Source organism: Phragmites australis, chromosome 19 (assembly GCF_958298935.1).
Source record: "Phragmites australis chromosome 19, lpPhrAust1.1, whole genome shotgun sequence".
NCBI lineage: Eukaryota > Viridiplantae > Streptophyta > Magnoliopsida > Poales > Poaceae > Phragmites > Phragmites australis.
In genome coordinates, this window is record NC_084939.1 from 18,010,570 (window position 1) to 18,024,273 (window position 13,704).

Below are 13,704 nucleotides of genomic sequence, written 5' to 3' on the forward strand. Positions count from 1 at the left end.
ATCCATATATATAATGGACGGTTTAATGGTTTAATGGTTCGTAGCTACAGCGTCAATTTGTCAACTGGTGCCGGAATTTTATTTCGTCACTAGCTTCGATGACCAAACAAGTCCATCTCTCGTGCAAAAAGCCACTAACCACCAGATTATACGCACCTCTTCGTCTTCTTCAGACTCCCAACATCCTCTTGCAGACTACTCGGCAGCTGCAGCATCTTGGCAGCCAGCACTGCAAGCTAGCTGCGAGGATTTAATTAGAAAAACTAGCCACTTATATTTTTCCGTGACGTGTTCTGGTGTTATCTATGATCTTGCATTATTTGTCTCAGTAAATCAATATTATTGTGCGGGCTAATTCTCTAACAACATTATCATTAGAGCTAGCCAACTGGATTGTGCTTACTAGTCAGCATGAGGTTCGCTACTCTAGACGTGGCCTAGCAGGCACGGTACAGCTCGAAGGCCAGATGGAACGGCCGGCAAGGAATACCTCATTGGACCATACCTGGGCCGAGGTCACATCACGCTGTGCTGGCTCAGCCTGGCCCGGCTAAGCGTGGTCCCGTCATCTTGCCCCTGCACGCCTCCGTCCTGCTGCCCCGCCCCATCTTGCCTCCGTGCTGCCACCCTGCCATGCCACTACCGTCGTTGCGCCAGGCCTCCCAACATGGCACAGCGTGTCGCAACCGTGTCCAGACCGACCCGGCACGATACGGTTGGTTATGGGTCATGCCGTGAGTCACGCCTCTGGTACACGGACTAGCATGACATGATCTATTAACTTAACCGGGTCTAACAGGCCGTGCCTAGCCAGGTTCATACCGAGTTAGCCCGTCAGGCCGATTTGGTTAGGTCAGATCATCACGCACACAGAAAGGTGGACCGCACAAAGCTGAAAACAATCGTCCTCATCTCATTCCACTTCCATCGTCTCCAACCTCGATGGAAAAAACGCCACCGAAGTTGTGGCGTGCGGAGGATTTTTTTCTAGTCACGGTGGTGGAGGCGGCCTCAATGCTACCACCGGTTGTTGACCCAGTGACGTGGCCGACTAGGCTGGGTATTCGAACTTTTATGGTAGCATAAAATAATCAATAGAAAAAGAAAAAGTTTATGTTGTTCGTATTAGAGAAAATCTCCAGTAGTTAAGAGAAATTACACAATATCTAATACAGTTTTACTATGTGCTCCTTCGTGAATTGGAAGCGTGAAATCAAAGCCCTCGTCCTTTACTTGCATGGAAAACTCCCCATCAATGAATGCACTCAGACAATCATTTAACAATAGGTTTCATATTCTAGTTCTTAGATTATTTTTGGCACAATTCATCAACACTAGTAGTTAACATAGAACTAACATCAACACAAGAAGCCTATAAACAATATGATACCTAGGATATATGAGTATCTTATCTCTTTTTAACAAGTACGACTCAAAGGTCATCAAATTTTTTTACTTTTTTAATTCTTTTATCTATATCTATAATCTATGTGTGGAAGTCCAGAGGATAATATTTAAGCAAGTGATCAATGTTATAACTATTATCCTAATCTGTTCCTGTACTGCTAATAATTATCACAGTCGATAGATTTTAATCGGTTAGAAAATCGACTTGAATGATCCTAACAAACCGTTTGAGATTTTATTTTCTCTGCTAGTGTTGCCATCATTGTTTTCACCCCTGCACTGAATTGGTAGGAATAGCATCCTTCGTCTTGTATCAAGGTTGGTCGCGCGCTCTCCTTAAACCACCAGTCCAAGCCACCTTACGTTGAGCATGCCGTAGCTGATTTGACAATGGCACAACTCTAATAATATATACACACGGGGCCACGCACGTACGGAGCAGTCCTGTCCTTGTCGGTGCACGGTGTAGACTGACGGAGACAGGAGTAGATGCGACGGGACGACTTTGGAGCAAAGAATGGATGTCGGAATTTAATATCAGTTCGTTCCCCTCAAGCAGCTAGCAGCTTCTTCTTCTTCTTCTTCAGCCTGAGATTTGTCAAACTGGTGTCGGAATTTAATATCAGTGCGTTCTCCTCAAGCAGCTAGCAGCTTCTTCTTCTTCTTCCTTTTCTTCTTCTTCTTCACCAAATAACCAGCCTGCCACGGCGACTGCAACATCCTTTTCAAGGCTACTCGGCCGGCGGCTGCAACATCGCCAGCACCGCAAGCAAGCTGGGGGAGGGAGGTTAGGACAGTACTGCCCTCCGATCCTACCTGCTTATTTCTATGATGTGTTTACTTATTGTGGTTTCAGACTGATTAGCAACCTGTTTCGTTCTTTGTTGAGCAATGTTGCAGGAGCTCGTATTACCGAGCAACTCCTATCTGAAAGGTTTTGGAGTGATTTGAGATGGACGATGAACAGGGTGCTTTCTCCGTCCTGGAGAACAAGCTACGCAATAATAACGCGGAGCCAACTGATCTACCGTTGTCTCTTTTCAAATCAATCACAAGAAATTTCTCGGATGATCTAGAAATCGGAAGAGGCGGTTTCGGAGTGGTTTACAAGGTACAGTTTCGATCATATTTGGAATAGGGGAATTTGAATAAAATGTTTGGTGTTTAGTTCAAATTTCAACTACCTCGGCAACAAATTCTCCAGAATCCTCTTTCTTTCCTGACAGTCTTAATTGTTGATTTTTTTTCCTAAGTTCAAACTACCATCGGCAAAACTATTATAAAATAAGGCATAGTTTTAAGCATTTGAATCAAGAAACCACACTTGATTGTGTCTAACATTTCATACTTGATAACACATCTATCACAAAACAGACTTGATAGGTTGGACCAATTTGTCAGAGCCACTAGATCCAATTGGTTCCTGTTTGATGTGGAGAGACTGATTGGCATAGCAAATTAGATGAATTGCCTGCTCCTCTTCCACATGGCCCAAGATTTTTAGACACGACCATGTCAACACAGTTGATGGCATATGAGTCACTAGATGGAACAATTTGGAGCATATGACGATGATGGCCGGCCATGGCCTATGAACTCTGTTTTGTGTAATAAGGGTTTTGTTGAACATTATGAACACGTAACGATGGCACATAAAAATAGGCGCTTAAGATTGTTGCTTTTCAATGTTTTTGCAAAATTTACAATTTCTTTTAGGGGGTGAGGGGGGAGAGAGCAAAAATATCAAGTGGGCAAGCCTCATTTGGTGCACACATGCATAAACCTCACCCAATATACATTTTTTATTACGTATGTAGCCTATATTGTGCTGTATGACCCTTTGAATTTTGAAGTTCAAAATCAAAATATGTTAAAGAAAAAAAAATATATTCACTTGAATATTATCTTTTTTATTTTTCTTTTATATTTGACTTATCATTTGTAAAAAAAATCTATTTTTCTTACTCTCAACTGGTAATGAATTTCAACTTCAAATTTCATACGTAAGTAGTGTAGGTTTAGAAGTTCAACCAATTTTTTTCTTCCAAAAAGTTATACACTATTTTAATGCGTAAACTAATAGCTTCTGCATATGTGCACCAAAAGTGGCTTATTCTAATTGCAAGATTTACCTTTTGCTTGTTTTATATGATTATCATTTGAATATGCAGAAAACTTTACTTCATTTGCACTGTATGTAAATAAACAAAAGCTTTAAATGTGTAATCTAAAGTATAATATTGTAGTTTGCACACAAAACTATGCATTATTTGGTCGATCTATGTTAATGGTTATATAACCATGGTATTTATGGAATCCATATTGGCTATTATAAATACAATTATGTGCCATATGTCCAGAATGAAATAATGTGGTAGAGTGAGACAACGTACTATTGGTAAAATAAGGTAGAAAATTATATTCATCGATTCGATCTTTTAATGTGAAATCATGTTAACGAAGAACTTCATATGTGAATCAAGATCTCGATCCTGTCAACACTGATCACAGTTGATCTGAAAGCTCTTGTCTATACTAACATGATATCTTAAATAGGGAGTGCTTCGCAGTGGGGTGGTCGTTGCTGTGAAGAAGCTCTCCGATCATCTAATCGAAGACAAGTCGTTTCAGGAGGAGGTTGCTTGTCTGATGAGGACCAAGCACAAAAATATAGTACAGTTCCTAGGCTACTGTGCAGATACACAAGGGAAAATGATGGAGCATGAGGGGAGATATGTCCTTGCTGATGTCCGAGTAAGGCTGTTATGCTTCGAGTATATATGTAATGGGAGTCTTTACAGCGGTCTTACAGGTACGGTAATGCATCATGCTGGATACTTGATTTGTTTTGTATTTTCCACAAAGTTTATATGGTGTTAACATGCAACTATATTCTTCATTCGTGTTAAGTTTTTATGTGTGGATTCTGTAAATACCAAAATCCAGAAAAATGAAAAAAAAAGAATGCACCATTCCACTTAATGGTCAATATATAGCACGAAAAGTATTTTTATATTGTGTTTCAGGGGTTTACATTTCCACAAAATACAGTTGAATCTGGTGGACTTGGATGGCGTGAACGTTACAAAATAATTAAGGGAGTTTGTCAAGGTCTGTGCTATCTTCACGAGGAAGAGAACATTGTTCACTTGGATCTGAAGCCTGGAAACATATTACTTGACCATAATATGATGCCGAAAATTTCCGATTTTGGTCTGTCAAGACTCTTTGATAAACAACAAACTCGAATTATCACTTCAAACCGTTGGGGGTCGAGGTAAGTACTTTGAGAACTACTGTATTTCAGGATAGAGTCTATTGCACTTACTTTGCACCTTAATGCCACAAACATATATGCCATGTTGTTATGCAGGGGATATATGGCACCAGAGTACTTAGATGATGGGATAATCACACTCAAGGCAGACATATACAGTTTAGGAGTGATAATCCTAGAGATTATAACAGGGAAAAAGACTTTACCCAAGGTTGAAAATGTAAGTAACTTATCTGTACCCAATTGTGAATACTAAATTTTATAAAATGTAAGTAACTTATCTGACCAGAGTACTATTGTCCAAGTACTCAATTGTGAATACTAAATTTTATAAAAAGATATCGCACATAAAATTCTAATAAATTATTGATGATGTTATACAAAGAAAACAATGTACTCGAAATCTGTTTTCCATTAGTTGCTATGAAATTAAGAAAGACATACTACGAGTTTAGGAGTTACAAGCCGAAGTAAAGCACAATAGCCTAGACTTCAACCATTTTTCAAGTGGCACTGGCACTTAAACTTTGGAGTTATTTTTGAGCCATTTTGGACTTGAGTCAGAAGAAGACTCGATACAAAGTATCAGAGGCCTTTGAGCTTTTCCTACAGCACTATCCAGAAGTGATTGCTCTGTTAGGACACAATATTATGGAGAATTATCCTTTACAGTCTCTACGGGTATAGGGAAGGGCGTCCCTCCTCCATCCCTATTTGCAGCAGTGATCCCAATACGCAGTATTCATGTACACTTAAATTAGCGTATATATATGTCTAAATTCTAAAACATGCATGGATATTTTGTCTCTAGCATTACATATTTTTGAAACACCTATAGTACTTAATTCATTTAATACTAATATACAATCTTGTCTACTAGTAAGTTTAGTACTGGTAAATTTAATTGTTTCTAGTGATCAATGTGGTGAACTTATGAATTTGGTTCTTTATTAGGGACCCGATCCCCACTAACTCTTTGGTGCATATGAGAACGCAATAAAATTTGCTACCCATTACTTAAATGGCGACCGTGATGGAAAGCCTTCCCTGTGATGAATGGCAATGTTGCCATCTCGAGACATTTAAAGGAAAAAAAAAGCAACGTTGCCATCCCCTATAGTTGATTTTAGGCTTTAGGGGAACACAATTTCTACCTTATTAGTGTCCTTCTATTTACAATGGTTTTAAGTTGTTTTAAATGATAGCAATAGTTCTACTAAAATAGCCTAAGAATTCCTTTTCTTTCTTATAGCTCAAGTGCCTCTGGAACGTGTCTAAAGTTGATGATTTGTCTCCTTAAAAAATTAGTTTTATCATTTTCCATCCAAAGAGATGGAACTCTACGAAATATCATCATCCGAAAGGGTGCCACTTTGGTGGTCACATTCGAACATTTTTACCCTTCCCACATGTCCGGTTCACTCACTTTCTGGGCCCCACTTGTAAGCTAAAAATATCCAAAAAGGGCAAAAGGGCAAAACATCAAAGTGTCAATTTTAGTATTTTACCCACGTTTATTCAAAACCAGTGAAAACCGTAAGGAGTGTAGACATTTTCAACCGGTGAGAACAAATCATCATTAAAGCCAGAACAAAATTTCTTGTTGACAGGAACAATTTAAATTAAAAACTGGAACATTTGGGGGTAAGCTGGAGGAGATTGACAACGGCAAGACGTGGGGAGGTGGTCTAGGTGTGCCGTGGTGGTGGTGGCAAGTTATTGTGGCGGTGGCGAGCCACGGCTGTAGCTGTGGGTGAGGCGATGATGGTGATTGATGTGTGTGGCAACGGGCTTCCTGTAGCCATGCGGCCCTCAGGCCCCAAGAAGCCCATCGACTCCAAATCACTCGTGTCTGGCAACCTCCCTCGCCGCCGGCAACATTTCCTCTCTCCTCCTTCGATTTCATCCCTAGGCAACTCGATCTCACTGCAAAAGCCACCTTATTCAGCTTATTTTCCTCAAATCTTGCTCTACGGGCTGACGGACATAGCCCTACCTAAGGCATGGGCGCATATAGGGATGAAAATGGTACAAAAAGGATCGGAAAATGCCTAAACAACTTTTAGTTTCACATTTTCGCTCGGAAACGAAGTTGATAATGATAATGCTAGAAACAAATACGATGTTGATAATGCGAGAAAACCAGAATCGGTGTTATCGGGACAAAAACATGCTGGTATCGATCGGGAATCGATAATTCAATCCCGAAAGCATTGAACCTAGCTCTAAGCCAGCCTGTGTATTGTGTCGTCACCGGCTGCCAGCTTCTCCTCACAGAGCTAGAGCAGCATGAGCATCCCAACGTCCAGTCACACCGCACTCGTCGCGGCGACATTGAGTGCCACGATGAAGGCGATCCAAGCCAGTTGCATGCCCTCATGCCATTATTGATCGCGTGCATGAGGCCGACGTACCGGGGGTAATCGTCAAAGAAGAGGTGGCTGAGCCATGGCTCCGCGAGGACCTCTGTTAGAATGCCACCAAGGCTACCAACCACCCCGTGCATGTGGAGCACAACGAGCGTGTCATCGACATGCTTCAGGAAGCGGCTTCGCTTGTGCTACGGGGTCAATCAATCATCAGACTGGCTGCCCCAGGCGAATAGAAAATGGGACACGAGAGGCCGAGAGGGTGGGAGCCTGGAGCAGGGAGGCCTATTGCTTGTTAGACCGTGGGTTGTGCCCGAGTTGAGGTGGACCATGGGAAGGAGAACTGGAAATTCCGGACCCAAAATAGAATAACTCGAAAACGATCAAAAATGGCATAAATCATTTCCGCTATTGTTTCTGCAGAGTTTTCTCGTTTCCATTTTTGTTTTTTTGATATATCATTTCCGGCTGATGCGGTCGAAAAAGTTCAAAAACAATCTCTGGAATACCAAGATTTAACATTTTTGTTTTCCTCCCTAGGTGCATGGCTCCACCGCCCCTACCTCCGTGCTCAACCTCTCTTTTGGCTGCCCCAACAATTCTACTAGGACCTCGATAGACTCCTCTTTTTCGCCGACCCAATCAGGGATGTACATTCGACGTCCTCCTCTATCCCCTCCTGCTCCTCCTTTGCCCCACTCAGTCCATCTCCACCCCCAAACATTCACTTAAGTTCCTGCTATTAAGAACATCGCAGGAAACAATGCAAATGTCCGCACATTTCATCTGTTCTTTTTTCACTACCACAGAATCAGTGAGAGTAGACGGACTATCATAGCTAGAAAGTGTGTAGGCCATATCATGAGGGCAATCAGAAAGCAAAATGGTTTCTCAGGTGGGAAATGGTCACATAAACGGTTTTTTCAAAAAAATCCGTTCGTGACAATTTATATAGGTTTTAACAGAAACCATCATTGACTCTTATTATTCACACACGGATTTATAGGAAAACCGACTTTTACTACTCACAGACGGTTTTCTAGAAAATTTGTCTATGTGTATGTCTGTTACAGACGGAGTTGTAACTGTCTGTAACAAGGTCGATTTCGCAGACACTTTTACAGAGACGGAACCAATAACCGTATGTGATAGAGTTTAAAATTCGTCTGTAATAATCCATTCTAATGCATTGTTTTGACGAATGTTGGATTACATTTTTTTTAAGTAAGGCACAAGTGCTAAAATCACAACCCATGTCAGAAATAAATATGTGCCTCAAGAGTCGTTATGAATATAAAATCATGATTTGTAATTTTTGTGATTTGTAGCTACCAAAAATAAACCCGCATCAATCCTTCCCTTTTTTGCTTGCACTAGCAACTACACATGGTATCAATACATGATATAGTAATCTGAAGAAGTAAAAGAAAATAGCATAACAAAAGAGAGATTTGCATACACGATAATTGAATCCAGGTAGATGTGCAACACAGAGATGGATGGCGCTGAGGGGATAGTTGTTGATAAGGTGGGTGCGGGCCGATGAGCGGAGGTAGCTGACACTTCTCCGTAGATGTGATCGGTGCGTGGCCAGAGTTGAGGATGTTGTCTGTCGATCCAGGTAGGCATTAGTAGGGACCGAAGATAGTAGCTGGTTTTGAAAATAGACTAAGAGAAGAAAAGAGAGTACACTCGTTGAAGATCTTGTCATAGTTTTGAAAGAGAAGAAGAAAAGAACACACCGTTCCTTAGCCTTGGCCATTCATTATGTAGTGATCATTTATCATGATTTAAGTTTTTGTAAATAGAGTAACAAAATGAAAAAGAGCACGCTGCAATCAAGGAAGACGATGAAGGACATCATGTGGGGAGTAGGTTGATTGTTAATTAGCTAATTAATTATGATTTTTCATATTATAGGAGAGGGGACGGAGGATCAACTTTGATTGTGGACTATTTGATCATGTAAGATGTATGATGAAGATTATTTTTTTAGAGAATGGAAAATAGTTCTAGCTTTTTGCATCGTGTGATGCATACAACTCTCGTTCATTATTATATCATCTCAACTCATAGCCGAATGTTGAAAGGGAATAAAAGCATCAAAGATCACATTAATATAAATCATCGATCACATAGTCTAGTACTAAACCGTGACCCATTCTTGGCGATGATGAAGATCATTTAGATCTGTCACAACTTATCTATTTTTATAGAAGTATAGATAATGAGACAATTTGGGATTTTTCAGATTGCTAATTAGGTGCATTTAATCACAAAAGGTTTTTACACTTCAACAGATATATTATGATAGAACGTCCTGCATTTGTAATCTAGTGTGGTAATCTTCACCGAATTTGATTTGGCAGGTACATGAAATCTGGAAGAACAGGCTAGAGGCAACATTGAGCCATTCATTACTGCAAGCATACTGCCATCAAGTAAAGACATGTGTCGAGGTTGCATTAAACTGTGTGGAATTCGACAGACAAAAAAGGCCCAATATAGGGGAAATTATCAGTATGCTGAACGAAACAGAAACTGGTTGCCAAGAAGAAGAAACTGTGACATCCACTGAACTGCTCGAGATCCAGCCCCTAGAGCTCCGATTCCCCTTCAAGCCAAACGAGTTGATCCCATGCTCAGTGCACCTAACCAACCGCACAGATTACCGTGTAGCATTCAGACTTCGGCCTGGGAATCCAAAGAGGTACTTCACTGAGTGGCTCTGCGGTGTCGTGCCACCAAATTGCACTTACACGCTCACTGTGATGATGAAAGAACAGCAGCAGCAGCCACAGGATCCGGACAAGTTTCTGATCCAACAGAGCAGCCTAATGGATGACAACCAGCTTATCTATATCGTACAAGGAAAAGCTGACATCGAGTTTAATAATTTTTTTACGGAAGTTGAAAAGACGGGTGTTGATAGGGTGCATAAGCTGATGCTGATGCCTGTCTCTGACCCACAAGCAGAGACCACCTCTGTGGTGAGTCTGGCCAAATACATATCCAAATCTATATGAAGCACTCACTTGAAATATTAGCTCTTATTCTTAAGGAGATCAGAGCTTATTGTTTTCAATTGGATCTTATCTATTTTGCCAGAAGCACGCATAAACTTTTCATTCTTCTTTATTCAAAACAACCTATGAATAGAATTGTTCTGTATTGATTAACATTTGTTTGGTTGGATCAGGTCATATCAACGGAGAATTTTACTAAAATGGTTTCCATGGATGTGCATCCAACAGAGTCATGGTGAGTGGATAGTTTGAACACTGTCTACTGAGCATTTAAATTATGTGGAAATGTTTAATTTCTTGTTCACTTGAGTTTGTCAGCCATGCCCACTTTTATGATATATTCCTCATGTGCGTTACAGGATTGTAACCGGTCATTTCAACGGGAACGTCTGCATTTGGAACTATCAGACAAAGGTTGGCAGCTAGTCTCATCTGTCAGTAGAATGCATTGCGTATTTGATACAATTATGGTTTGTTATTGCTAGGACATTTCGTAAACATATTAATTAGTTGAGCCAGATAATGGCACCACGGCAAACTTTTACAAATGTAAGTGTGTTTTGATGTACATGGAAAACGAAATATTGTTCAGTCAAACAAACTACTTTGATCTGAGTCCCAAATCAGAACGAAATGGCGAAACACTCATGAATTTTATGAAGTATTGTGGCACACATTAAAAATTCAAGTTCAAACTCAAATTGTGGTAGTAAGGGGAAACAAGAAAACATAAGATAGCTATGTAATATATGCCGAAAGAAAATATGACCTATATATGCCATTTTGTTATAGAAAAATAAAATGGATGTTAAAGTTTTGTTGTGTTCAAGTTTTTTTGTTGCAGTTGTATTGTCTATAGTGCTAAAGTTTTCTCATAGGATTTCTCATATAGATAATTTAAATGTAAGCGCTTAAAGTTTTGGTTTTGATATTATTTCCTTGTCTATACTATGTCAAATGACCAACTATTTCTTGAAATTGATAGTAACTATTGGAACTAGTTTTTCTTTTAAAAGAAAACGTTACTGCAAGTTGAATATGCCATTGCATGTTGGACTAATTGGGGTATGTCACATTTATCTACAGGCAATGGTAAATATGTTTGAAGTCACAAGGGAAAAGGAAGGCATGTCATCTGAGTTGACCAATTCATTTTTGTTCTCTGCTAATGTTACTAGATTCTCTCAACCAGACATTTCCCCCCTTTTCACACACCTTATAATTTCTACTCACGCCCACTGCAGTTTTGACGGTTAAATTTATTGCAAGAAAGCACTGGGTTGTGGCTGGAGATGGTGATGGTTGCATCCATGTGTACAATTATAATAAAGCGGAGAGAGTCCAGAAATTTAAGGCTCTTAGCGAACAGATCACTTCTTTGGCTATTCATCCAACTGAGCCTTATGTACTGTCAGCATCCTATGACTTCGAAATCAAGCTGTGGGACTGGGAAAATGACTGGAACTCCACACGAAAATTTGAAGAGGAGCACTCTGACTCTGTGATGCAGGTAGTCTTTAACGCCAAGGATGCCAAAGCTTTTGCTAGTGTTTCCAAGGACAAGTCACTTAAGGTTTGCGTTTAATCTCTCCCACTTTTCTTATGAAAACTTCGAAAAGATCCAATAAGAAAATACTGGTCTTTGATTGCGTAACTGTGAGTTGCTTTTGTACTTCAAAATTTCAGATCTGGAGTGTTGATTCTCCTTATGCTAACCTCACATTGAAAGAACATACATCCCACGTGAGATGTTTGGATTACTTTACTCGTGGTGATAAGCAATACTTGATTACAGGCTCCGATGATGGGACTGCCAAGGTGTGCCATCTTCTCTAAAGAGTACGCTGTTAAGCACGTGTACAGAGCATTGCATTCTAATTCTTTATGTTCTTTTCGAAACAGATTTGGGACTTGCAAAAGAAGAGTTGTGTTGAAACACTCAAAGGACATGCAAATAGAGTCAGTGCTGTATGTTCCCATCCGGAGCTTCCAATACTGATGACAGGTTCTCGTGACGGGACTGTTCGTCTTTGGAGCACCAATAGCTTCAGGCAAGGCACACCATCCCTTTGACAGTTTATATGGTCGCCATCCTATTTTGCAAGCGCTGGTTGGTGATTGGATCACGAGCAGATCATGATCCAACAGATATGGGATGGGCTTCGCGTGGAGCCTTTTCTCATTAAATCTCTCTCCCATCACATACCTCTAGTCGCACAGTGAACACGCGACGCTGGAGTTGGCCGTAATGTTTTTTATTAGTATTAACACTGTCCATGTTTCGTACTCAGGCTTGAGGGCATACTTAACTTTGGTCTCAGAAAAGTCCATGCATTAGCATGTACGAAGGACTCAAGAAGGTGCGCAATGAAACACTTCCTGTTCTCCAGTTTGGTTGCCTGGAACATATTAGTAGCTTGCCATCAAGTTCTAGAAGTTCAAGAAAAAAAGAAACTAAACAAACAGAAAAATTGGTTGTAGAGCTGCTATGGTGATTTATTCGCTTCGATGATCTATTTACTTGCTATTTACTGGGTTGGCTTTCTTTGTTGTACTGTTGCTATTTCTTCCTTTAAATGCATAGGAAGAGCTCTTTCGACTTATTTTCCCTCAAAAAAAGTTATCCTTTATTTGTGTTGTCAGTCGCAATTGAAGCTTGCACACTTCAATAGTTTTCCTTGAGCGCCCTTGCTTGGCATTGCTGCACTTGCTAATATTGCCCTCATTTGCTGCTGTACTGTAAAACTTGTAATGCACAAATCTTAATTGTGGGATAAGGTTCTGATCAATTCTTGTTGTTTTCCATGTGTGGTTATAGGGTTGTTATTGGACACAACCATGGATTAGCAATTACGGAGATTGACCATCATGGACGTTGTTAGTGTTGACAGCAATGAAAGGGACGAGCTGCATGAGGAAATTTCACCTGTTCATGCCAAGTTATTTCTGCCAAGCCCCTTTGCGGTCACTACTCTCTTTCTGTTCACTTTCCTGTTATTATTGACCATCCTGTTTCACTTTGCGGTCACCTTTGCCAAGTTATTCTTCTTTCAGTCTGCATGCTTACAATTTTTAGAGGCGGCCAAAAAAAAAAATGCATCGATGACGACATCAAGAAAAGAAGTTATTAAAATAGGATCCAAAGGTCCGGGCAATGATATCAATACTTGAGATATTTAGACTTGCGATTTACTATATCGGGTTGTTGTAGAAGACTTGTCTGGTTGTTGTACAAGATGATTTGATTTGTTCATCAATGTCTCTGTATTACTCTGTACATGAAAACAAAAAACGAGAAAAATAAGAATGGATCTTTTTGCATATTTGCAGTCACTGTTTGCCAGGAGGATGAACATGTTACCTAAGGTCCCTGAGTAGATAAAATCCACTGGACTTTACCGTTTAATTTTACTAGAAGGCATCTGATATTATAATGGTGTCATGGTCACCACGATCATTGCAACATGAAATGGGTTCTTGATTATCTTCATTGCTGTACGGGACATGTGTCTCCCTAGTGTGTTGTTAATAAAACCAGATGAAATATTTTTTTTTTTGCGGTCTGGTGTGTATCTCCAACGAAAGCTCTTCGGTGAGATGACTGGGAAGGGTAAGTGGGAGAAAT

At 40.2% G+C, this 13,704-nt stretch overlaps 1 protein-coding gene across 3 annotated transcripts; it reads left to right on the forward strand.

Moving 5' to 3' along the window:
* The first annotated feature begins 1,924 nt into the window (after window positions 1-1,924).
* On the forward strand, window positions 1,925-13,400 carry LOC133900323 (uncharacterized). Of its 3 annotated transcripts, XM_062341408.1 has the most exons (14): window positions 1,925-2,194; window positions 2,308-2,518; window positions 3,964-4,219; window positions 4,459-4,684; window positions 4,781-4,904; window positions 9,423-10,043; window positions 10,253-10,314; window positions 10,439-10,493; window positions 11,166-11,205; window positions 11,324-11,652; window positions 11,766-11,897; window positions 11,982-12,130; window positions 12,371-12,439; window positions 12,898-13,400. In XM_062341408.1, the coding sequence occupies exons 2-14, from the start codon at window positions 2,360-2,362 to the stop codon at window positions 12,959-12,961; spliced, it is 2,286 nt and encodes a 761-aa protein (XP_062197392.1). In that variant the 5' UTR covers window positions 1,925-2,194; window positions 2,308-2,359; the 3' UTR covers window positions 12,962-13,400. The 3 variants fall into 3 exon arrangements, with proteins under 3 accessions (XP_062197392.1, XP_062197393.1, XP_062197394.1); XM_062341409.1 differs by lacking the exon at window positions 12,371-12,439; XM_062341410.1 differs by lacking the exons at window positions 1,925-2,194; window positions 2,308-2,518 and having other exon boundaries at window positions 4,063-4,219; window positions 4,434-4,684.
* Window positions 13,401-13,704: the final 304 nt, after the last annotated feature.

Excerpts from the sequence above, each read along its gene's own strand:
- LOC133900323 (XM_062341408.1), top strand. The coding sequence starts at position 2,360 with ATGGACGATGAACAGGGTGCTTTCTCCGTCCTGGAGAACAAGCTACGC. Across the intron at positions 4,905-9,422 it reads CTTTACCCAAGGTTGAAAAT|GTACATGAAATCTGGAAGAA; the intron begins GTAAGTAACTTA and ends TTGATTTGGCAG. Across the intron at positions 10,315-10,438 it reads GTGCATCCAACAGAGTCATG|GATTGTAACCGGTCATTTCA; the intron begins GTGAGTGGATAG and ends TGTGCGTTACAG.